Source organism: Orcinus orca, chromosome X, assembly GCF_937001465.1.
Source record: "Orcinus orca chromosome X, mOrcOrc1.1, whole genome shotgun sequence".
Taxonomy (NCBI): Eukaryota; Metazoa; Chordata; class Mammalia; order Artiodactyla; family Delphinidae; genus Orcinus; species Orcinus orca.
In genome coordinates, this window is record NC_064580.1 from 89,782,697 (window position 1) to 89,808,457 (window position 25,761).

Genomic DNA, 25,761 nt, shown 5'->3' on the forward strand with positions numbered 1-25,761 from the left:
CACCCCGGGACGATCTGTATCCATCCGCTGCTCCCTCCAGCGCGGCCCCTCCCTACCCTCCCGACCCCGGCCCCCACTGCCCACCGCCCACTGGCCCCACACGCTGCGGTGCCAGAAGTGTGCGGGATGGGAAGGGTGGTCGCCCGACGGGGGGCGGTGGAGGGCCGGCGTTGCCCCGCCCCTGAGGCCGGGACTCCTCCAGGCCCCGCCCCTTTCTGGGTCGGAACTACGGTGGGTCTGGGAGGGGGCGTCGAGCCCATTCGTGCAGTATCCCTCCGCCCCCTTCCCGACACCCTCGCCGCGAGCGGTTGGTGCCGCAGCCTTCGTAGCCCCTGCCGGGTTTGGCGCAGCCGCGCGGGGGGCTGGACGCCTCTTTGCCATTCTGCCCGCACGGCGAGCGGTGGGAATCCGAGTGAGGAGCTGCGACAGGAGGGGGAGGCCGACCATCGGGACCCTGCGCCTGCGAAGGCAAGTGGGGGTGTCTTGGGGGCGACGAGCGGCTCACACCCTGCCCCGCGGACCCTGACAGCCTGACAAGGGGGAGGCAACCGGGTCGTAGCGGGTCCCTGAGAGAGGTGCGCATCGTTGGGGGACCCCTGGCGCTGAGGGGGCGGCGACCGGCGGGGACCGGTCCTGGGGCGCGAAATCTTGGCCACAGGGTTTCCCTCGGATCCTGGGGAGGCAAACGGCGCGGCCGCTCCCCGGCGGGCTTTCTGGGTGCCCGCGCCCCGCCGTCGACGGTGCCTGTGCCAGGAGAGGGCTGTGGGGGAGGCTGCTGCGGGCGAAATGGCGGAGGGGAGCCGGGTTGGGGGCGTTGGGGAGGCCGCCGGGGGTGGCGGTCGGAGCCGGCTGACAAGCGGGAGGGCGCGGGGGGCCGCCCGCCCGGGCCCTGATTCTGGAAAGGGGTCTGTGGGACCCCGCGTGCCGGGTGCTGTCCCTTCCCACAGGCGCCTCTTTGATGCCAGAATGTCCTGTGTGCGCGGTAGGTCTGGCGATTTCAGGCCACAGGGTGCATCTGTACAGGAAAGGCTTGAGAAAAACTAGGGACAGGAAAACGGCCTATATTTCTGAAGTTGTGTGGGGATGGGGGGTGAGGGTGGGCAGCAGCCAGTGACTGGACACCCGAATTGGGATGGGGTGACTGCGACCAGAGCAGGTCAGGCATCCAGGAATGCCTCTTAAAATTCTCCTGTCCACCCGGTTTCTCCACACTTCCTGGCCTTCCTCCCTCACCTCCATCCAAAATTGGGGGTGGAAAAGATGGACTGGGAGGTGAGGGTGGGACAAATTATAAATACAAGTACCACTGCACAACCTGTTTTCTAGAATATGCGGGCGCCCTTCCCCCAATTTATAATGCGCAAGGCAAAGAATGTGGTGCACCTAGTGGTGAATCCTCAGAATTGGAGAAGGGAGCAATGCGAAAAATATGACGTCAAGAGAAGATGTTTGTTATCTGGAATGCTGAAATAGAGGGCCAAGATAAAATGAGAATATTCTACTAAGAGGACTCTGAATATTGAAAGACAGTATATGGAGTCCTATCCTTGATATTGGTCTGTCCATCAGGCGCTTAGTTGCTACCATGGTCTTCTGATTGTCTTAACCTTTTTATCTTTGGTCCATAGGTCTGCTTTAAGGCTGGTTACTTCTGCAAAGAAGGAAAGAAGGAAAAGACTGCCTTAAATCTCTGGAGGTTTGTGCAAAGTGGGGCAATGCAAGGGGCAGCTACAGAGGAAGATTGACAGGTGTTTTTGATCCAGTTGGGTGTCTTTGATTCACATGTCTTACTCTCTTTCTGATTTGCACACTGCTGCAGAACCCGTTTCTCATTTCCTGCAGGAGTATTAGGACTATTGGGGTAGGTGTGGATTGGGCTGTGAATGGGCGGAGAAGACCTGAGAGCAGGAATCAAGCGACAGGAAACATCAGACAAATTAGACACTTAAACAGAAAGAGATATTTGCATCAGGGATCAGGGTGTCTGCCTGTCAACCAAGCACTCAGACTTAATTTCTCCTGTATGTTTACTTATCCATAGGATGGCCTGCTGTTTGCTTAAGGCTTAACACCACTGGAACAAAGCAAGGAGAGGAAAATTTCACCACAACAGTGCAGGTATGAGAATGGGTACAACTTTTGGGTGGGGTAGAGGAGACCAGCACAGGTCCAAGGGTGATTAGGGTCTGGTCTGAGGGCTCCTCAGCCTCTCCCATTGCCAAGATACTTTCCCACCATTTTCTCACCTGTGTTGTAGCAAGCAAAGCAGTGTGACAGCTCTGGGGGTAAAGGGTGTGGGGTGAAATGAGGATAACAGAGAGACTTTCTGATAGCCTAACTCTCCCACGAAGCATTCAAGGTCCAGTCTCTGTGTGTGGGTCTTTGCATGGAGTGACACAGTTGGAAGAGACTCAAAGCCGCACGTCGTTCTCGATTCCTAGATTGATCTTCAGTGGCATCTCTGGTGGTGGTGGAATTGCTGCTAACCACCACCCTCAACAGGTGTGCACCCACCCGGGAACCATCCATCCTCTCCCAGTTTGGTTGTGCTTCTTCTGCACTCTGTCTGTAATATTGGCTGAGACTGGGATTGGAAAGGAGGCTGATTGACTGCTGGACTGGTGATTGACTCTAACTTTTGTTTCCAACTGTATCACCTGAATCATCGAAAGATTAGAGTGTGAAGATAGAAAACTGTGACAGATCTGTGGTAGAGGCTGAGACTGGGATAGTGGTATTTAATCAGGACTCCTCTGTAACTTGTATTATGACTGGGGCTGAGATTGAGCCTGGTGTCCAGGCCAAGCCTGAAAAGAAGCCTGGAGAAGAGGTTGGAGGTGGGGCTGAGAGAGAGAATGAAGTCCCAATGGTGGTCAGACCAAAGGTTAGGACCCAGGCCACACCTGGGGCAAGGCCCAAAACTGAGTCCAAGGCTATGGCTGGGGCAAGGCCCAAAACCGAGTCCAAGGCAATGGTTGGGGCAAGGCCTAAAACAGAGTCCCAGACAATGGCTGGGGCAAGACCCAAAGCTGAGTCGCAGACAATGGCCGGGGCAAGACCCAAAACTGAATCCCAGGCAATGGCAGGGGCAAGACTCAAAACTGAAGCCAGGGCAGTAGGTGGGGCACGTCCTAAGACTGAAGCCAAGGCAATCCCTGGGGCAAGGCCCAAGGATGAAGCCCAGGCTTGGGCCCAGACTGAGTTCGGGGCTGAGGCAATGTCGCAATCAGAGGGCGTGTCTCAGACCAATGCAGTAACCTGGCCACTGGTCAATACTGAGTCTGGGTCAGCTGCTAAACCTATGGCCCTATCTGTGGATAGGGAACTGGTCAATGTAGACACTGAGACCTTTCCTGGCTCCCAGGTTCAGACAGGAATCCAACCCTGGTTTGGATCGGGGGAGGAAACTAATATGGGGTCTTGGTGCTATCCCAGGTCCAGGGCCAGAGAGGAGGCCTCTAATGAGTCTGGATTCTGGTCAGCAGATGAGACCTCTACAATGTCCTCTTTCTGGGCTGGAGAAGAGGCCAGTATCAGATCATGGCCTAGGGAAGAGGCCAATACCAGGTCCAGGCACAGGGCCAAACATCAGCCTAATCCCAGATCCAGGCCCAGATCCAAGCAAGAACCCTATATTGATTCCTGGTCTGGGTCTGAGGAAGAGTCTGGCAACCCATTCTGCTTGTGGGCTGGAGAAAATACCAATAATTTGTTCAGGCCCAGAGTCAGGGATGAGGCAAATATGAGGTCCAAGCTCAGGACAAAGAGAGAGGACTTTTTTGAATCTGAGTCTGAAGACGAGTACTATAAAGAGTCTTGGTTTTTACCTGGAGAAGAAGCCAATAGTAGATTCAGACCCAGAGACAAGGAAGAGTCTAACACTGTCTTGAAGCCCAGGGCCCAGAAAGATGTTAATAACAGTGACAGGGTCAAACAAGAGCCCAGGTTTGAGGAGGAAGTCATTATTGGGTCCTGGTTCTGGGCAGAGAAAGAGGTCAGTATGGAGGCTGGGGCTTCAGCCATTTGTGAATCTGAGCCAGGGGCCGAGGAGGGGGCCATTGGTGGATCCTTGTTCTGGGCGGAGGAAAAGTCCAGTTTGGGTGCTGTGGCCAGAGAAGAGACCAGGCCAGAGTCTGAAGAAGAGGCCATATTTGGGTCCTGGTTCTGGGACAGGGATGAGGCCTGCTTTGACTTAAATCCCCATCCTGTGTACAAGGCTAGCCCCAGGTTCAGAGATACAGCTGAGGAGGGAGTTAATGTATCATCCAGGCCCCAAACCTGGGAAGAGGTCACTGTTGAATTCAAACCTGGTCCTTGTCATGGGATTGGCTTCCCATCCCCAAGCCCCTTTAGAATTCCTGAGGAAGCAGCATCCGTATACTCTGAAATGTTTGAGGGAAAGCCCAAGAATGTGGAAGTTACCCCAGAAGGGGAAGAGCAGGAATCTTTGCTTCAGCCTGATCAGCCTGACCCTGAGTTCCCATTTCAGTATGATCCGTCCTACCGGTCAGTCAGGGAAATTCGAGAACATCTTAGGACCAGGGAGAGTGCAGAGCCAGAGAGTTGGTCCTGCAGCTGCATACAGTGTGAGCTTAAAATTGGTCCTGAAGAGTTTGAAGAACTCCTTCTATTAATGGACAAAATTCGAGATCCTTTCATTCATGAAATATCTAAGATTGCCATGGGTATGAGGACTGCTTCTCAGTTTACCCGTGATTTCATTCGCGATTCAGGAGTTGTCTCACTTATTGAAACTTTGCTCAATTATCCCTCCTCCCGAGTTAGGACAAGTTTTTTGGAAAATATGATTCATATGGCTCCACCTTACCCAAATCTAAACATGATTGAGACATTCATATGTCAAGTGTGTGAGGAAACCCTTGCTCATAGCGTGGGTTCCCCTGAGCAGCTGCTTGGATTAAGGATGCTTAGACACCTCACTACAACTACAGACTATCACACACTCGTTGCCAATTATATGTCTGGGTTTCTCTCCTTATTAACCACAGGCAATGCAAGAACAAAATTTCACGTTCTGAAAATGTTATTGAATTTGTCTGAAAATCCTATGGTGGCAAAAAAACTATTCAGTGCCAAGGCTCTATCGATATTTGTGGGTCTCTTTAACATAGAAGAGACAAATGATAACATTCAAATTGTTATTAAAATGTTTCAGAATATCAGTAGTATTATAAAAAATGGAACAATGTCCTTAATTGATGATGATTTCAGTCTTGAGCCGCTTATTTCTGCATTCCATGAATTTGAGAAGTTAGCTGAGGAACTGCAAGTCCAAATAGACAATCAGAATGATCCTGAGGTGGGACAGCAAAGCTAATATGATTAACCACCTGCCTCTGATCAGCCTTATGTTCCCAAAGAACCCTGAGTAGTGCTTTGGTTTTCAGTCTGGTTTTATTTTGTAACTTATATTTTAATGCTGATGTTAACTTTGTCCAATTCTTGGTTTGAGCTGGATCATTTTGTGGATGCCAAATGACTATTAGTGCTGAAAAAAATTTGTTGATATTTGTCTTGCTGTCCATTGCTGTATTTTTCAGTATTGAGCTTCCAATGAACTGAGCCACCTGTGTAACCTACCCTGCTATTCATTGTTTAAACATATGGTTCTCTATTCAAGTCTGTGTTTTCAATAAAGTTCTGTGTGAAAAGTGGCAGAAGTGACCCTTCTTCAGTTCAAAATCGAGGTGTAGATACAATGTGCACAGTTACAAACATAGACAATGAGTAGTATGACATACATACCTTCATTGGAAAATCCCATTCCTGGATCTTAAGAAGGAAGAGATTACAGTGGGTTGTGGTACTTGAGGAATGCTTCAGAGAAGAGGCACGCACTTAAATTTGGTCACTGAAAAGTAGGATAAGACAACCCATTAGGTCATTCTTGGAAGTGAGCAGTGGCGGTGTAAAGAAAAGTGTGTAATTGGAAAATCTGTTCCAGTAGTATGGATATAACCTGTCTGCCTGAAATAGGTGAGACAAGTTTAATGAGGGATGCAGTTGGAATGAGGCCACTTTGGAGAACTAAGTTGGGCCAGATCTGCACATTTTGCAACACAAAGTACAGGTGTTGCTCAGTGCCACCTGAAGAGTGAAAGAGTACAACAGCACACCAATTAAATGGAGTCAGGAATAAGCTTTCCTTTGTGATCCTAATCCAAGGAAAGTATTAAGGAAATACCATGCAGCTATTAAAAATGTTCTATTTATTGGCATGAAATGACACATGCTTTTATATCTGGTGTAATAGAGAAGACTGTGACATCATCTGTGGAAAATTAGATCCCATTTTAAAAACTGTGTAAATAGACACAATTTCTGTGCAATTTCAATATGACTTTCTAAGAAACTTCATATATTCCATAATCTGGAAGAAAATACACTATGCTAAATAAGTTTTCAGTGACAGACATTGGGGAGATACAAAAATTAATTAGACAAGGATTTTTTTCTTTTAATATGCTTACATCTAGTGCCTCAAGTTGTAGGTGGACATGTTGGAAAGGATACAGTTATGTAAATGAATATATGTTAAAAAGAATTTTTTAGAGATAAACTCATTTAGAAAAGTTGAAAAGGAATGAGACTTCAGAAAGATTAGCTTATGAAATGTTTTAAAGAAAAGTAAAATTACCAAGGTTGCTAAGTTTATACTAGTCTCTTGTACAAAGATGGCAACCTTTTTACATGACTGTTGCATTTGAAAGATCATCACGTTTCCTTTTGGAGTGACAGCAAAGTTCCAGAAGTAGATAGTGGTAATGATTGCACAGCATTGTGCATGTACTTAATGCCACTGAATTGTACACTTTAAAATGGTTAAAATGGTAAGCTTTGTGTTATGTGTGTTTTCCACAGTAATAAGTAAAAACATCATACCATACCTTAAGACAAGAATTGCGGAAGTCAGGGATAGAGTTGGTTTGGAGAGGGAATACAGGCTTATGGGAAATATCATATGTTTTATTATTTTTAGACATGGTGAAATGTTATTTCTGTTTTGTCTGAGGATGTTAATTTTTGAAAAGGTAAAATTATGATTTGTAAATTAGAAATGAACACATGGAAGTTTTTTTTCAACACAACAACTGCTAAGATTATGAGAATGGTTGAAGGAGATGTGTATATACAATATACACAATAATATAAACAAAACATGTATATTAAATTTCATACACACATAGAAAATTAATAAATGTTAGTATAACATTGCTGGATCAAGTACAAAACTGATTGATATCTTAAGGGCGATAAATTGAAACCATTTATGTTATCTGTTCCACTGGACATAAATCATTTCCATAGCTATTGGACAAAATACCTACAAGTTAACATAAGTCTCTTAGGGTTGAAAACTTGCTCTATCAACAGAAAGTGAAGCCCAGCACTGCACTGAACAAGTATCCAGTAACCTATGTTGTCTTTTCCCAATTTTTGTATAATTTTTCTGACAGTGCAACCTGCTTTCCCCACCACCACCCGATTCTAGGCTGCAAGGTTTATGGAAGTAGGGCAAAGTGGCAGTTTTGCTTCCATTCACAAACCACAAGTGCTAACAGAGATCGTCCTGGTGGTGGAAATTGGAGATTGAATGTTTGTTTTGGCTATCAGTATTTTTCAAGACAGATCCTGTGTGTGTTTTAATACGTCACCCGAGTTTTGCACAGAATACTGAAAGTCAGTTGGTCTCCAAACTCCTCATGGGGTGTTCCTCGCCAGCCTGTGCTCCTACAGAGCAAGGCCCAGGCTTAGGGCTGGAAGCTTTGGCTCCGAATCCAGCCTTCCTTTCAGCTCTCTATCTTCACCCCATCAGGAGTTTCAGATTGTTCTAGCAAGCAGCTCAACCCCAGAGGCACAAGACTGTGCCCTGCGTGCTGCGTGGCTGCGGCGGACTTGCCGACTGCGCGGTCACGTGGGGCTAACTGTGGGTCACGTGACCGCACTCTCACTTAGACCGGCGTGGAGGTGTGTCGCACTGAAAAGGGATGGGAAAGACTTGCACCTGACGCTTGACAGACGGCAGTGAGAGGAGTGGTCGGACGTGATGGTGGATGCGTGGGTGAGTGTCTCTCCATGCTGCATTAGCCTGAAAGCTAATCCCTCAGGCGCCCAGAATTATGGCCTTTGTTGGCTGAGGACACAATCCCTCAGCCAATCGCGAGCGTCTTAGCCAGGGTCTGTTTTTGTCCAGGAGCTGAAGAGGCAGGAAGTCATCCTGCGGGAGGCATACGTGGAGGGAAGCATCGGCCGCTGCTAGAGGAGGTGGGCTCGACGCCGGATATTGGCATCCGTGGGAGGTGGTGGTGGAGACTAGGTCCGGGTAGAGGAAGTGTCTCGGAGCCTCGCGCTCCCTCCTGCCTTCTGCAAGCCCCTACCCCACCCTCATCTCCCCGCCCAGCGCTGCGTGACTCTGTTTCTCTGTGTGGGTGGGAGAGGTGGACACGTGGAAGCAGTTGGCTTCAGGGGAGCCCAGAGAGAGGAAATGGTGAAGTGACAATTTGTGAACACCGGTGGCCCTGGATCAGGAAACGCAGGTGTGAGGATACGAACTGTGAGCTACACTCCCTTCCTCCCACCTAGCTGGCACTCATTCTCTACTGTTTGTCTTTTCCAGATTGTGAGACAAGCTCATAATTGGGGGAGGGGGGAGATCCAAGGCTCCAGCTGCCTGGAGATGCAAGAGAGGAATGAACCCCAATCTGGGCAGCTCTGGGGAATGGGAGCTAACAGACTCAGGAGGAGGGAATCTGGATGCTTTGGGCCCTTCACATAGGATTTCTCTTTGGGATACTGCCAAGCTTCTCAACTCCCAAGATGATACCTGGACCTGAGCTCCAGGCAGCAGCTCCCTCCCATCTAGGAACTCAAAAGCTGATACTCCATCTAGGCTCCCTCCTGCTACTGTGCTGGGCCTCAGAATAGGGTTTTTCTGGGAACCATCTATGGAAACTGTTTTATGGATGGTCTCATGTGTCCGCTCTGCAGACACTTCGCTCTCTTCCTTGTGTTTTGCTCTCTGTCCACTTCTTAGGGCTTGTTCCTTTGGTCTTATCCTAGGTAGCAGCCTTTGGTAAGTCCTTGTCCTCTTTCTAACTGAATTATCCCCACTCCCCCTACCCACCTCTCTCTCCCTACCCTGGCATCCACTGGATACCAAGGCAGTTTAAGAAAGTGCCACTAGGAAGTAATGAATTTTCCTAAGCCCACTCATATCCTTATTTTTATACTCACTATAGAGTTGAAACTATGCAGTAATACTACTTCAGGCCCTCCTGTTTATATATATATGTTTTTTTTTTTTTTTTTTTTTTTTTTGCGGTACGCGGGCCTCTCACTGTTGTGGCCTCTCCCGTTGTGGAGCACAGGCTCTGGACGCGCAGGCTCAGCGGCCATGGCTCACGGGCCTAGCCGCTCCGAGGCATGTGGGATCTTCCTGGACCAGGGCACAAACCTGTGTCCCCTGCATCGGCAGGCGGACTCTCAACCACTGCGCCACCAGGAAAGCCCCTTCCTGTGGGCATGTGGGTAAAATTAGAGATTGAGGCCTTAGGACTACCTCCTCCTCTCTTACCCCCTGCCTCCTTTGTATTATCCTCCTCCCTCCACTCTCCAGAATTCTGGTAATATAAGTATCAGGACCAATGTTTAGGTTGTGGCCTTTCCCCTCAAGTTTTGTTGTCTTGTCTGTGCTGTTTTAGAGTTTGACAAACACCTCAAACATCATGTGGTATAAGAAAAAATATATCTAACCTTTGTCCTTGGTTCCTGGCACAGGGCCTGAAAAAACCTTGGAATTTCTTGAGCCCTGGGAGTATCTTTGTTATGCTAATGAACGGACTGTGGTGGGTCCCTAGTTAGCTTCTGGTTGTGAGGATGTGATCTGGTCACTAGAAGGACCAACCACGTGATTAGAGTTGGAGCTTTAGGCCAGCAGGAACTCCAGGGAAGGAAGGAGGGCTGGATTTGGGGTTCGATCACATGAACAGTCCTGCCTATGTAATGAAACCCCAGTGAAAACTTCCTGGTTGGTGAGCACACTGATATCCAGGGAGGGTGATGTTGCCCTGAATCCATGTGAAGAGGACATGGAATCTGTATATCTCAGACCCTTCAAGACCTTGTCCTATGTATATCCTTTCTTTTTTTTTTTTTTGCCATACACGGGCCTCTCACTGTTGTGGCCTCTCCCGTTGCGGAGCACAGGCTCCAGACGCGCAGGCTCAGCGGCCATGGCTCACGGGCCCAGCCGCTCCGCGGCATGTGGGATCTTCCCGGACCGGGGCACGAACCCGTATCCCCTGCATCGGCAGGTGGACTCTCAACCACTGCGCCACCAGGGAAGCCCTATCCTTTCTAATAAAACTATAATTCTACATATAGCACTTTTAGTGCTTTTATCAAACTTAGAGCAAACTTGCTTTTATCAAACTTATAGCACTTTTATCAAAACTGAGGGGGTCGTGGGAACCCCTGAATTTATAACTGGTCAGTCAGAAGTATGGGTGGTCCCCCAAGTCTTGCAACTGACACCTGATCTCAAGTGGGGGCAGTATTATTGGGGACTGCACCCTTAAACCTGTGGAGTCTGATGCTAACTCCAGGTAGTTGGTGTCAAAGAACTGATGTCAGAATAATAGTGTCACACATCCTTATTTTTAGCAGCCACCCCTAGATTAATATCTGTAAACTGACCTTTGATCCTATGCATCATGCATAAGCAAGTTAAAATAAAGGAGGCAGAGCCTACCAGTGTATTATGGGTGAAAAAAGCAGCATATGTTTTTGTGGCATGCGTCTACAATTTAGATGATTTTTAAAGTTCTCTCTATATTTTTTCCTTATCAGAGTTCCCTCAGCCTGTATTTCCTGTTGGGGGTACTGCATTTATATTTGGGGAACTTCACACTGCAGTCTGGAGAGATACCTCTAAGTCCCACATGCATCCCAGGGCAGATGCTTAACTAACTCACGCCTGTGGGTTTTTTCAGTCTCAGCCAAAGCACTGGGTAAGTGTGTGTGGGGTGTCCATGCATGAAGATGATTATCTCTGTTCTGATCACTCCTTGAGTAGCACTTGTAAGGGCCAAGATCATCCCTCAGTTTTTTCCTGGGAGTGTAGTTGAAGTAAATACCTCAACACTCATATAGCCCTTTTGTTTCTGCCCCCTTTCGGGATAAATATTATGGGCTATCTCATGTAATAAATATCAGGGCCTGTTCAGATGTCATTTGACCTACAATGTTGCTGCCTGGGGATAAAATTAGAGTGAATTTGTCATCTGTCCAATCATGAATGAAAGAAGGGTATCTTACAGCACAGCTGACCCTCTACTCTGCCCCCAATTTCAAAAAAGCAGCCTTCAGTGGGATCTCGTCTATAAAATACTACCAGGTCCCCAATGGAGGGTTTCAAGTCCCTGTACTTTCCCATACAATTCTACCTTTCCATCTCCATTTCTAACACATTCTTCCAAGTCAGGGCCAGGACCAGAATGAGATAAAGATACAATTTAAGGAGGCACTCACTCGTGCCTCACCCAGTCCATGCCCTGCTCCACTTTGCCTGCACTCAAGCCACATGGGACTATCTGCTATTTTCCAACCCAACTATACTCTGTGCTTTACTACTTTTGTGCATTTCCCCAGGCTTTTCCCTCAATCTTCAATGCCCTCATGCCCTTTCTCTGCCTGTAGGAAACACAGTCATCCTTTTAGGCTCAGCTCAAATGCTAGGGCCTGTTTGAAGTCTTTCTGATACTCTCACCCTTACTCTTTGCCCCTTGGTAGAAAGTAATGCCTCCATCCTATGTACGTACACAGTATTTTATTCACCCCTATTTTAGCATTTGTTTCTTTGTATCATGCACTGGAGCGTTTTTTATGAATAAGAGAACTAGTGTTGAGGGCCAGGTAGCATAGAGGAAGAAACTTGGACTCTGAAAGTGTGAATCAGACCCCAGTCAGTCTGACCTCAATGCCTGAGCCTTTTACTACTTTTCATAGTACAGTCGTCCTTCTGTATCCAGGGGGGATTGGTTCCAGGACCATCCAGAGATACAAAAATCCACAGATGCTCAAGTCCCTTATATAAAATGGCATATTATTTGCACATAACCTGTGCGCATCTCCCCATATACTTTATTTTATTATTATTATTTTTAAACATCTTTATTTTATTTTTTTTGGCTGCACTGGGTCTTCCTTGCAGCACACAGGCTCTTGGTTGCGGCACATGGGCTTGTCTCTGGTTGTGATGCTTGGGCTTAGTTGCCTGGTAACATGTGGGATCTTAGTTCCCCGACCAGGGATCGAACCTGCGTCCCCTGCATTGGAAGGCAGACCCTTAACCACTGGACCACCAGGGAAGTCCCCTCCCCATATACTTCAAGTCATCTCTAGATTACTTACAATACCTAATACAATGTAAATTCTGCGTGAATGTTGTAAATACAATGCCAATGCTACATAAATAGTTGCCAGTGTGTGTCAAATTAAAGTTTTGATTTCTGGAACTTTCTGGAGTTCTTTGATTCAAATATTTTTGATCCCTAGTTGGTTGAATCTGTGGATGCGGAACCCGGGATATGGAAGGGTGACTGTACTTATTGTTAATATCAAGATTTAATGAGTGCTTTATAAGTGCCAGATACTCTTCTAAGGGTTCTAAATATATTAACTTATTTAATCCTCAAAACAACTGTATAGAGTAGATGCTGTTATTGTCTCTGTTCTACACATGAGGAAGCTGAGGCACAGACTCGTAACTTGGCAAGCTCAGTTAGCAGAGCTTGATTTGATTAGCGGAGGAGCTGAGATTCAAACCTTTGTAGTTTGAATCTGGAGCTGGCATGTGTTGCCACTACACTACATCTATTGGGTTGGCCAAAAAGTTCGTTCAAACTTTTTTGCCAGCCCAATATATCCCTCTAGTGCTAATTATCACTAAAAGCTGCCATCATCACCATGACTATCTTCATCATCAGATTTTCTCCTCCTTACAGCTTGTAGCAAAGTACTTTATTCATCATAAAGAAACTTGAACCTGAGTGTTGCTAGACTCCCTGCCCCTTGTCCCCTTCTACCTGTGAATCAGCATACTCCGGATTTTCCTTCCTTCCCAACTTAATGGGCCATCATTTTTACTACTCACCTACCTCATCCTCTAGCGCCTGGCTCCACTGTCCTGGCAAAATCTCAGCTCTTGATAAATCCCAAATATCCACCTCCTTCTATACCTGTGTTGCTTAGTACAGTGCACCTGGGGAAAGTTAACCAAAACTTTCTGGCTCTTGACACTATGAATTTATCTTTCTCTACCTCAGTACAGTCCTCAGGATAGAAAGCAGATAACCTTTGATATCTTTACACTATGGATATTTCACATGGGTGCACTTCCACACAATGACTCTCTGAATTGAAACTAGGCTTATCTATAAGCTCACGTATTTAATGTACCTCTGAACCCCCTAGATAAGTAAGGTTTAGGTTTTCTGCCTGAAGCCTTCCTTTTCAATCTAAAACAGAAGCCAATCACAGTTGTCAGACCTCTAGCAATCATTAGGCAAGATGTTCAGAATCTACAGTTTTCCTTTCATGTGGAAACATGAGTTCTGCCACTGGTTTTAAGAGGTAGGGCTTACTGACAGACAAAAGTCAGGAACTATTACTCACTGAAGCATTGTTTTGTGCCTGAGCATACATAACATTTAGGATTGTTCCACATAACAAGGAATTCAACTAAAACTAACTTTATAAGGAAATTTATTATCCACAGATCAGAAGTACTGAGGCAGAGAAGTCTTGGTGATTGTTTGATTCAGCTAAGGACTCAGCTTTTATCCATTTCTTTCTTCTGCCATTTATAATATCAACTTCCATCCTAAGGCTGGAAACTTGATGGCTGCAAGGAGTCAAGCAACTTTCAAAGGAAGAAAAGGAGATACCTTTACTGATGGCTTTGTCTTATGAGTGAGGACACTTTCCTCAGAAATCCTTCTGCAATCTTCTCTTCTTCATGTCTCATTTGAGCAGAGTTACATCACCAGCCATTCCTGAACCAGAGTACCAAGGGGATGCATTATCCTTAGACCAAGCAGACTCACCTCTGGAATTTGGATCAGCCTCCCTGTGGCACATCACCACAAGGAGGAGGGAGCATACTTATGTAAAAGTGATGTTCTTTTAGTAAAGGGTTATGTTAAGCAACACAGAATATACAAAGCACCAAGGTTGCAGTAAGAAAGAGCACAGCGGTGATGTCTTAGCAATCATGACCTCTAAAAGCCACCGTGGAGATCGCATCTACTCTTTTTTTTTTTAACATCTTTATTGGAGTATAATTGCTTTACAATGGTGTGTTAGTTTCTGCTTTCTAACAAAGTGAATCAGTTATACATATAAATATGTCCCCATATCTCTTCCCTCTTGCGTCTCCCTCACTCCCACCCTCCCCATCGCACCCCTCTAGGTGGTCACCAGGCACCGAGCTGATCTCCCTGTGCTATGCAGCTGCTTCCCACTAGCTATCTATTTTATGTTTGTAGTGTATATATGTCCATGCCACTCTCTCACTTCGTCCCAGCTTACACTTCCCCCTCCCCATATCCTCAGGTCCATTCTCTAGTAGGTCTGCGTCTTTATTCCCGTCTTGCCCCTAGGTTCTTCATGACCTTTTTTTTTTTTTAGATTCCATATATATGTGTTAGCATACGGTATTTGGTTTCCTCTTTCTGACTTACTTCATCTACTCTTACTGCTTTCCCCAGCCCACCCCATAATATGACTAGATCACAATTTTAATAGGAACTAGAAAGACCTGACACTTGCAGATATTTCAGAATATCAGATAGTTTCTCAGTTAGTGTGTACAAGAATCCTGTGAAGTAGTTATTACCAATCCCCTTTGAGGGATGACTTAACTGAGTTATAAAAACATTATGTACCTTTTCCAAAATGACACAAATAGTTAGTGGTAAAATCTCTATTTAAACTTTGGACTGCCTGGCTCTGAAGTCTGGCTAAGTCCCAGAGTAGAGCCCAGGGGAGAAAGTCAGAGAAACGGGTCTCTGAGAGAGGTGCGCATCGCTAGAGCCCAGGGGAGAAAATCCCATGCAGCCTCCTTTTAGAAAGTGCTTCCAGCGATCAGAAACTGGTAACTCTAGTCTAAGCAAGCACCTAGTAGTATAGTGCACTGCCGCTTCATGGTGGTGGTGGTGGTAACAGAGATGACTTTTCTACTGGGGTTAAGTCACAGTTGCTCAGACCTCACCACCAGGAACTTTGATTCAGGAAGTCTGAATTCCAATCTGCACTCCACGTTAAGAATTTGGGGGCTGAGATGCCAGGTTCAGGGAGTCACGTAAATTTTCTATACCTGGGAGGGAAAAGAGCAGATATTTATGGAGCAGCTAGGCTTTCAAGGGCAACTTTATTCCCAGATCTGAAGTTCAGCTGAAAAGAAGAGGATGAAAGCTGTGTTCATTCGTCTTTAGTTATTCTGTTAAAATCCATAGGACACACTTCCAGTTTCAGTTCTGACATATAAAGAGCTTGGAAGTCATTGTTCCTGTACTTACAAGAAAAAAAGCTGAACAAACTGAGAATCAATGACTTATCTTAGACCCATCAGAGAACTGAGGTCACAGGGCAAATGACCACCCCAAATTCTGGAGAAAAGACATCCAGAGAGTCACAGCCTATATCTCTTTACATAGAGCAGAAACTGCTAGAGACATAAACAGGTAAGAACACTTAAGTGGGAATTTTGACAAATTGATAGAGACTGAGGGTGGAATAGCAGGAGAGTGAGAAACCCCTAGGGACCTGCAGTCTTAGCAGTGTTGTGGGCTTTACCTCCAGGAACTCCAGCAGGTTCTCATAGTGAATATTCCAGAAAGATCTCCTCAGGGCTCTGGCAGTGGGAGGGGAAGTGTACACTCAATAAATACACCCCCGGGCTTCCCTGGTGGCGCAGTGGTTGAGAGTCCGCCTGCCGATGCAGGGGACGCGGGTTAGTGCCCCGGTCTGGGAAGATCCCACATGCCGCGGAACGGCTGAGCACGTGAGCCATGGCCGCTGAGCCTGCGCGTCCGGAGCCTGTGCTCCGCAACGGGAGAGGCCACAACAGTGAGAGGCCCGCGTACAGCAAAAAAAAAAAAAAAAAAAAAAGATAAATAAATACACCCCCGAGTCTTCTCCATAACAAAGGCCTAATCTCCAGCGGAAAAGACTTTCCCAGAGCCTTATCCCAGCTGAGGGAAAGGCATTCCTCCTATCCAGCACACTCTAGCCTTCCATTCTCCTGTAAAGGGGAGAAAGATGCTAAAGAAACACTTGTGAAGGTCACAGTCTAGAGACAGGCCCACAAAAGACTGGAATTTAACCAGAAGATTATATAACACTTCCTCTCCTCTACATGCTAACAGGCCTCCAGTGTAGTAACAATGGAGTGCAGCTGACAGAGTTGCAAGATGCAGACTCTCTCTGCAAGATGTAATTAGGGAAACACAAAGTTAAGAGGAGAGACAAAAATAAAGACGCTAGAGGAATTTGAAGACTGACACCTGCAGCTACAGCAAACATTACACACAGCCCAACTGCTAACCAGCTTAACATAAAGCTTCTCACTGAAGGTCTATTTACCTCAGTTCCTATTACCCAACACATCATATCCAGCTTGCAACACAAAATTATAACACATAATAAAGGCAAGAAAAAGCATTATTTAAGGACACAAATCATCAGAACCAGGCTCAGATATAATGCAGATTTTGGAATTAAAAATAAGAATAATTTATTTGTTAATAGCCCTAATAGATAAACTAGACTGGTGTGTATGGCAAGTGTGTGAGATCCCAGTTGGTTCTAATCCCTGCCACATTCCCACCCTGCCAAAGATGATGAGCACTTGAAGGCAACTGCAAGAGAAGACCTGACAGAACCCGGGAAGAGAAGCCAGGACCGGCCCTACCTGGCTATGGGATGAGAGACAGGGAGGACTGTCTGAGCCGGTGCGTGTCCTGAGAGGGAAAGGCCCTCTTTCCTGGGCAACTGCGGGGGCGACGAAATGGCAAAGTGTGCTACCGTGCTACCACTGCGACTGAGAAAATGGCAGTGTGGCAGAGAGGATGACGACACTGGCGCAGACAGGTGGTTTGTTTCCTCAGGCCAGAGGTCTGTCTAGGGCTGCCTTCCCTTAGAAGAGGGGCAGTGGCTCGGCCTCCACGGGCGCCGCCTCCCACCTTCCTCCCGCCCGCGGCCCCAGAAGGTGTAAAACAAACCCGGGGAGGGCCGTCCTCACAGCTCCTCTGCCACTGGCGCCCAGGGAGGATGGCGCGCGCGATGGGGGAGGGTAGGGGGGCGGACTCCGATCAGGCCGGTACACACACAGACACACACACACACACACACCCCGGGACGATCTGTATCCATCCGCTGCTCCCTCCAGCGCGGCCCCTCCCTACCCTCCCAACCCCGGCCCCCACTGCCCACCGCCCACTGGCCCCACACGCTGCGGTGCCAGAAGTGTGCGGGATGGGAAGGGTGGTCGCCCGAAGAGTAGTGGCGGAGGGCCGGCGTGGCCCCGCCCCTGAGGCCGGGACTCCTCCCGGCCCCGCCCCTTTCTGGGTCGGAACTACGGTGGGTCTGGGAGGGGGCGTCGAGCCCATTCGTGCAGTATCCCTCCGCCCCCTTCCCGACACCCTCGCCGCGAGCGGTTGGTGCCGCAGCCTTCGTAGCCCCTGCCGGGTTTGGCGCAGCCGCGGGGGGGGCAGGACATCTCTTTGCCATTCTGCCCGCACGGCGAGCGGTGGGAATCCAAGTGAGGAGCTGCGACAGGAGGGGGAGGCCGACCATCGGGACCCTGCGTCTGCGAAAGCAACTGGGGGTGTCTCGGGGGCGACGAGCGGCTCACACCCTGCACCGCGGACCCTGGCAACCTGACGAGGGGGAGGCAACCGGGTCGGAGCGGGTCTCTGAGAGAGGTGCGCATCGTTGGGGGACCCCTGGCGCTGAGGGGGCGGCGACCGGCGCGGACCGGTCCTGGGGCGCGAGGTCTTGGCCGCAGGTCTTTCCTCGGGTCCTGGGGAGGCAAACGGCGCGGCCGCTCCCCGGCGGGCTTTCTGGGTGCCCGCGCCCCGCCGTCGACGGTGCCTGTGCCAGGAGAGGGCTGTGGGGGAGGCTGCTGCGGGAGAAATGGCGGAGGGGAGCCGGGGTGGGGGCGTCGGAGAGGCCGCCTGGGGTGGCGATCAGAGCCCGGTGCCGAGCGGGCGGGCGCGGGGGCCGGCCCGCCCGGGCCCTGATTCTGGAAAGGGGTCTGTGGGACCCCGCGTGCCGGGTGCTGTCCCTTCGCACAGGCGCCTCTTTGATGCCAGAGTGTCCTGTGTGCGCAGTAGGTCTGGCACATTCCGTGAAAGGGGAACTGAGCGAGTAGATTATGAAGACACCAAAATGAAAAGTTTATGTGCCTCTTAATACAGCAGTTTTGTTGCCTTCCATATTTAGGTCTTGGACCCAATTAAATGCAAGAAAATGGCAGGTTGAGGAGTCAATAGGCTTTCACAGGAAGGATCCGTGTAAACAAATAATGTATTAATCCATCTTTCTCATTTGGGATCTGTTTTCTCAACATCCTAGCCCACCTTAATATGTTAAGGTGTGAGAATGGCTCTTCAGAATAGAGAGGAAATTTTTCTGAAGGGTCAATTTAGAACGCGTGAAGTCAGTTTGCATCTTCATTTTCTGTTTTTGGAAACCCAAACCCCAGCTACCCTTCACAGCCCCCTCTCATTTTGGTGCAGAAGCAGTCCCACAGAAGATTTTGTGGAGTTCCTGGGAAATTCTGAGACCTGAGAGACATTTATTTACTTATTCCTTGATTCTTCAAAAGGAGGTTTTAGGACCTGAATTCTGGGAATCTGTTCACTAACCTGATACTTTTCTACCATTGTCAACATACTCTCTTGGTGTTTTGCTGAATGCCCCTTCTCTTTCTATAGGGCGTGACTCTTCTCCAGCTAGTGGACTGTTCTGTAGTGGTAAGGGTAGCATCTCCTGAGGACACCTGCTATGTGGGCTGGCTGGCATAGGTGGTGAATGAGATAGGAACTATGTATGTGTGGGGAAGGGGAAAAGGCAGGGGCATGCAAGATGGTATTGAAATAGTAGTCCCCATTATGTTCACTGCCTGTCTTCTAAATACAGTTGTTCCACTACCCATTCTTGCACCTCATCTTTTTGTTCAAGGAAGGTGTGGCCTCTGCTAGGAAAATGACTGACTTTAGTGTTGGGAGGTGTGATTAGACAAGCTGCAGGTCTTTGGGGAGTGGATGGGGGATCATTTGGGAGGAGAAGACAGGTGGGAGATATTTAACATGGCCTTGAATGTACAGAAGCATATGTTGTAACACTTGTCATGGGTGTTGGGCCATCTCAGTCTCTTTTGTTTTCTTTCCTCTTTTTGTCTATCCATAGGTTTGTTCCTTTATAGAGTACTGTAGAAATCTGCAGGTAGCTGTTCACTTTGAATTTGATTAAGAAAGAGGACAAAAGCTATTCATTTGGATCCAAGGTGAGTGTGAGCCTGAGCACCCCTATTGATTGGGAATGGGAATTGGCTGTTGGCGAGTAAGACCAGATCATATCTTGGAGCCATTGTCTTCCAACTTCCCACACACCTCTGCCCTCACATTTATGTATAGGAAATGGGGCTAGGGTGAGCCAGGATTGTGCCTATAGGGTAATTGATAGATACCTAGGAAGTGGGGAAGGAAGCCATGAGGAGGACCAAGGAGGCCAGAAACATTATATTCACAAAGCCTTAGATTTGGAAAGGCAGGTATTGGGTTTAGAAGCCAGAATGCATGTCTGTCTACCAAATACTTAAAATTCCAATCCCTCCTGTGTTTTTGTCCATAGGTCTGCCTGTGAGTCGACTATAGGGCTTATCAACACTGGAAGCAAGAAAGGAGAAAATTGCACCAGATCAGTGCAGGTTGGTGTGAGGCCTACCAGATAGACCTATAGAGTATAGTGGTATATACCAAAGGGGCTGGACACTCCTTAGCCTCTCTCACTTTCACCAAGCTTTCCCATCGTCTCTGTTCCTATTTGATGCAGAGACAAGAGTATGGAAGTGCCTGGGCAGGGCATTGTTGGGCATTAGTGGGACTGTGGAAGGGATAAAATGAGGTAACAGAGTTTTATACTATTCTACTTCTCCTACCACACAATCTATCTCTACTTTCACATGTCCTCTGTGGCTCTCTGCATAGAAAAGCACAGTTGGAAGAGACTCAAAGCCCATTTTCTTCTTCCACCTCAGGCCTATCTCCAGTGGTGGCTGTGGTGGCCTTGAAGTGACAGAAGATCATCACCTTCAACCCAGTAAAAGAATATTAAGATACTGACCTGGGACATATTGAGAACCAAAGCCAAGACTGTATAGAGCTATCTACATAACTGGGCTTCAACTATGGCTGGGGTTAAGAATGCAAGTAGAAAGAATAGGAGTAGAAAGAATGAGAGTAAAAAGAAGACCAAAACTGAAAATAGGGCTGGTGTACAAGCTGAAGCCAAGAGGGAGGCTACTGGCATAGTCAGATCTGTAGCCAAGACCCAGGCCAAAGCAATAGCCAAGGCAGGGACTCAGGAAGATCCAGTGGCAGAGGTGAAGGCAGCGTCTAAGAACAAGATTGTTACTGAGATGAAGGAAGGAGCTCTGGCAGATTTCAGTCCCAAAGCTGAAGATGAGGCCACTAGAGCATCTCGGTTTTGTTCTGTGGCTGAGGCTAGTGCTGAGGCTAGTGCTGAGTCCAGTGCTGAGTCCAGGTCTACGTGTAAAGATAAGACTGGTATTGATACCTGGTTTTGGGCTGAGGAAGAAGCCAGTGTTGGTTCCTGGTTCTGGAATGGAGAAGAGGCTGGTAATCGTTTCAGTGCTAAGGATGAAGGTAAAGCTGATATTCGTCCCCCATCCTGTGCTAAGAATTTGGAGCCTGTGGCTGGGGCCAACTGCAAGGCTAGGCCAGGGGCTGAGGAGGAGGAGGAGGAGAACGTTATTGGGAGCTGGTTTTGGGATGGAGATGAAACTAGTTTTGACCCTAACCCTAGACCTGTGAGCAGGATAATTAAGCCCCAGCCTGTGGATGAAATTAATGAAAAAGATAGGCCCAAGGACTGGTCTGAGGTAACTATCTGGCCCAAAGCTCCTGCTGTAACTCCAGCAGTGTTAGGCTTTAGATCCCAAGTCCCATTTGAGAAAAAGCCTCCTTCATATGTTGTCCTGGCCTCCGCTGAGGAAAATACCCATTCTTTGCCTGTGGCAACAGCGTGCCCTTCTAGGAGCACTGCCTCAAGCTCACAGCCTGTCTCTGAGTACCCATTTGGTTCTGACCCTTGTATCCAGACCATAGAGGAGATTAGACGCCAAATCAGGATCAGGGAGGTGAATGGGATTAAGCCATTTGCTTGCCCTTGCAAAATGGAATGCTACATGGATTCTGAGGAGTTTGAAAAACTTGTTACCTTACTTAAATCAACTACTGATCCTCTCATTCATAAAATAGCTCAAATTGCAATGGGGATCATTAATGTTCATCCATTTGCCCAAGAGTTCATTAATGAGGTGGGTGTAGTGACACTTATTGAAAGCTTGCTTAGTTTTCCTTCCTCTGAAATGAGAAAAAAGGCTGTAATTACTCTGAATCCCCCCTCTGGGGATGAAAGACAACGCAAGGTTGAATTACATGTTAAGCATATGTGTAAGGAAACCATGTCTTTTCCCTTGAACTCACCTGGACAGCAATCCGGATTAAAGATACTAGGACAACTGGCTACTGATTCTAACCATCACCACATTGTTGCCAATTACTTTTCAGAGCTTTTTCATTTGCTCTCCCTGGGAAATCGTAAAACCAGAAATCTTGTTTTGAAAGTACTTTTGAATATGTCTGAAAATCCAACTGCAGCCAGAGACATGATCAATATAAAAGCATTAGCAGCATTAAAACTCATCTTTAACCAAAAAGAGGCAAAAGCCAATCTCGTTAGTGCTGTGGCCATATTTATTAACATAAAGGAGCATATCAGAAAGGGCTCAATTGTAGTTGTTGATCATTTGAGTTATAATACACTCATGGCCATTTTCCGTGAAGTTAAAGTGATCATCGAAACAATGTAAAATGAGCTAGAAATAGAAGAGAACCCTTTGAACAATCTCCAAACTCTAACAGGCTGTGTGTTCCCAAAGAGCCATGCATAATGTTTTGGTTGTTACAATGTGCATGTTATAAATTACATCTTTAACACAATATTACCTGTGACAGTCTAGGTCTGAGCTAGACCATTTTGGGGTATCAAATTAATATTTCATTGTGAGTTGAAAACATCTGTTGATTATTCTCTTGTGTAGATGGGGAGCTTTTTAACATTTAAGATAGCAAATTGGTGCATCATAAGTAAGCTAACTTTTCATTATTATCTGCTTAGATCCATTTGCAGCTTCAAATGATTTAAAAAGATAATATCCTTGAATTTATAATCTAGTTGTAGAAACAAGGCATATACACACAAAAAGATATCTAACAGTACACACACACACATATATATGTATACACACACACTCATTGCCAAATGTGCACTCTCAATACGTAAAGAAAGCAGGGTTGCTACCGGCTGTTTAATGTAAAAGGAATTACTGTTTTTCCCCTATTCTACCTGCATCAGATAACTCATTCTACAACACACAAATGGCCCTGAATCTCAGATAAAATGTAATATTCATCTTTTATTTTGCTACTACATTTATAACTCCTATATTGTTAGGCTATTTCATTTATGTCAAGTAATCTTGCAGAAGAGAAAGGAGGTAGATGTAGGGAGGAAACATTTCCTAAGTACCTACTCATGTCAGATACTGTGTTGGCATTACATTTTACAGGTTTCTTCTTCTCAACAATGGTTCTCTGAGCTATGTACTGGTATTTTTTTTATGATTATAACTCGTTATTCTGGATTGCCTCCAATGGCAGTTAAGGAGGTTGAATACTTATTCCTAGATTCCCACAGCAGGCAAGTGTGGCATAGCTGTTTTGTCTGATACCAAAACCCGCTCTCATTGCACTACCTTATAGTCCTCTTCCACTTTTTGTGTGGCAGCCTTCAAGGCTCACAGACTGGTTTTAATGATTCAATTTTGCTGTAGATAATGTCCCTGCCAGTCTTGCAATTCTTAACTTCCTCTAAATGCACATGTCCATTAGGCATTTGGCTAAACCTTGCTGGAGTAAGAAGAAAAGTCTGGGATGAGTGTATGGATTTGAACTGGCAGTGTCTGGGAAACAGTAGATGCCCCAAACTGTTGAATGAATGAAATGTAGATTTGGAGCCAAACAACTGAAATTTGCTATGTGTCCTTCCTATCTTCTTCAATAAAGAACTGGAATCATTCTGTACATTGTTTCATACCTTACAGTTTAAAAGATAATTGCTTTTTTCTTCCTTGCAAAATTATACCTTAATTTGTTTACCATTTATAATTTATTCTCCTGTGTGTCATATGAAAAGATAAACGGTTCTATCTTTTACTAGTAGGCAAGCCTACTCTCTGCATTTGTACCAGCTAAAACTGTACAGGATAAACTTAATTGGAGAAATTTAGGCCCAGGCCCAGAACTGCAGCTTCATCAACACAAAACAGGAAAGCTAGGAGAGGAGCTGCTGCCTCAATCTACGTGATAGTGATTCCTGGAAGTCTGCGGTCCAGAAAGCATTCCCAGGACTTGGGCTATAGCTATAGACTCAGGGTAGGAATTACAACCCCTGGTCTGAGCTGAAGAGAATGTTTCAGTGTGTAAAAATATTGGGTTATATGCTTTGAGATTTTTAAACAGTTAAGAAATTAAAACAAGATCATACTGTAAATACTGTTTGTAACTTGCCTTTCTTCCCACTAACTGTATATTGTGACCATCTTTCCATATCAATAAAGAGGCTTCTACAAATATTTTTGAATCTCTTAATGTTTTTCCTGTGTTAACATTTGGTGCATAGTGCCCTAATCTTTCATTGCATATCATCTGAATAAAGAATATGCATAAATTTATTCTCTTACAGAAATAGAACTACAGTATTCTGCAACTTGCCTTTTTGTCTTTTCAGTTATCTTTCCAATTTAGTATTATACAGATCTACCACATGCTTTTATTTAATAGCTTTATTGAGATATAATTGACATACCTCAAACCACACATATTTAAAGTATACAGTTTGGTAAGTTTTAACATATGTATACAGACACGAAACCATCACCACAATCAAGATAGCAAACATACCCATCACCCTGAAAAGTTTCTTCATGCTCCTTTGTAATGCCTCCTTCCCACCTCTCCCTGTTTTGTCCCCAAACAACCACTGATCTGCTTTCTGACAATATAGAATCATTTTCATTTTCTGTAGTTTTACATAAAAGGAATCATACAGCATATATTCTTTTGGAGGGAAGGGGATCTCACTTCTTTCACTCAGCATAATTATTTGAGATCCATCTATGTTGTTTTGTGTATCAATAGTTCATTGCTTTTTATTGCCAAGTAGTAGTCTACTATATGTCTATACCACAGTTTGCACAGTTTATCCATTCATCTGTTGATGGGCATTTGGGTTTTTTCCAGATTTGAGCTACTGCAAATAAAGCTGCTACAACTGTTTCTTGTAGAACTGTTTGTATGGACATTTGCTTTTCTCTTGGATAACTACCTAGGAGTGGGATGTGGGTCATATGGGAGGTATACATTTAACTTTTACATTTTCCAAAATGGTTGCGTCATACTACATTCCCACAGCAGTGCATGAGAGTTCTGATTCCTCCACATCCTTGCTAACGCTTGGTATGGTTGATCTCTTAATTTTAGCCATATCTCATTGTGGTTCTCATTTGCACTTCGCTAATCACTAATGATGTTGAACATCTTTTCATATGCATATTTGCCATCCATATATATTGGGTGAAGTAGGTATAAATATTTTGCCCCATTTTTTTAAAATTGAGTGGTTCCTTTTTATTGTCGATTTTTAAGAGTTCTTTATATATACTGGATATAAGTGTATTATTAGATATATGTTTTACAAATATTTTCTCCCAGTCTGTGGATTGTTTTTTTATTCTCTTAAAAATGTCTTTTGGAAAGCAGAACTTTTTAATTTTAATGAAGAACAATTCTTTTACCAATTGTGTTTTTGTGTTAAATATAAGAAATTGTTGCCTAACCAAGGTCATAAAGATTGTATCCTATATTCTAAAAGTTTTACAGTTTTAGATTTCATATTTAGGTCTATGATCCATTTTGAGTTTTTATATATGGTACACCTTATATATAGGTTGAAGTTCAATTTTGGCATAGTGATATCCAGTTGGTACAGTGTCACTTGCTTAAAAGGCTCTTCTTTCTCCACTGAGTTGCCTTTGCATCTTTGTCAAAAATCAGTTGTCTCTGTATGTAATGGGTCTGTTTCTGGACTCTTTATTGAGTTCCATTGATCTACTTGTGTATCTTCATTACAATGCTACCTTGTCTTGATTACTGTAGCTTTATAATGTCTTGAAATCAGGCAGCGTGAGTCCTCTATTATTTTTCAGTTATTTGGGTTATTCTTACTCTTGCTTTTCCATATGAATTTTAGAGTCAGCTTGTCCATTTCTACAAAATCTCCAGCTGGGATTTTGATTGGGATAGCTTTGAA

General features: G+C 45.8%; 3 protein-coding genes across 5 annotated transcripts; 2 read left to right on the forward strand and 1 right to left on the reverse strand.

Moving 5' to 3' along the window:
- Nucleotides 1-24,019, forward strand: GPRASP3 (G protein-coupled receptor associated sorting protein family member 3). Of its 3 annotated transcripts, XM_049705214.1 has the most exons (6): nt 1-575; nt 1,629-1,696; nt 2,042-2,118; nt 19,495-19,591; nt 19,939-20,014; nt 20,345-24,019. In XM_049705214.1, the coding sequence occupies exon 6, from the start codon at nt 20,495-20,497 to the stop codon at nt 22,199-22,201; it is 1,707 nt and encodes a 568-aa protein (XP_049561171.1). In that variant the 5' UTR covers nt 1-575; nt 1,629-1,696; nt 2,042-2,118; nt 19,495-19,591; nt 19,939-20,014; nt 20,345-20,494; the 3' UTR covers nt 22,202-24,019. The 3 variants fall into 3 exon arrangements, with proteins under 3 accessions (XP_049561171.1, XP_049561172.1, XP_033269996.1); XM_049705215.1 differs by lacking the exons at nt 1,629-1,696; nt 2,042-2,118 and having other exon boundaries at nt 529-575; XM_033414105.2 differs by lacking the exons at nt 1-575; nt 1,629-1,696; nt 2,042-2,118 and adding an exon at nt 17,601-18,005.
- On the forward strand, nt 2,354-5,675 carry GPRASP2 (G protein-coupled receptor associated sorting protein 2). Its single transcript, XM_049705192.1, has one exon. It carries the CDS (start codon nt 2,768-2,770, stop codon nt 5,336-5,338), a length of 2,571 nt encoding a protein of 856 aa, XP_049561149.1. The 5' UTR covers nt 2,354-2,767; the 3' UTR covers nt 5,339-5,675.
- On the reverse strand, nt 17,657-18,427 carry LOC125962939 (proline-rich protein 2-like). The gene has a single exon (XM_049704524.1). The coding sequence runs from the start codon at nt 18,425-18,427 to the stop codon at nt 17,657-17,659; it is 771 nt and encodes a 256-aa protein (XP_049560481.1).
- Nucleotides 24,020-25,761: the final 1,742 nt, after the last annotated feature.

What these genes read in the sequence shown, in the direction of transcription:
- GPRASP2 (XM_049705192.1), top strand. Translation starts at nt 2,768, where the DNA reads ATGACTGGGGCTGAGATTGAGCCTGGTGTCCAGGCCAAGCCTGAAAAG.
- LOC125962939 (XM_049704524.1), bottom strand. Translation starts at nt 18,427, where the DNA reads ATGTGCCAGACCTACTGCGCACACAGGACACTCTGGCATCAAAGAGGC.
- GPRASP3 (XM_049705214.1), top strand. Translation starts at nt 20,495, where the DNA reads ATGGCTGGGGTTAAGAATGCAAGTAGAAAGAATAGGAGTAGAAAGAAT.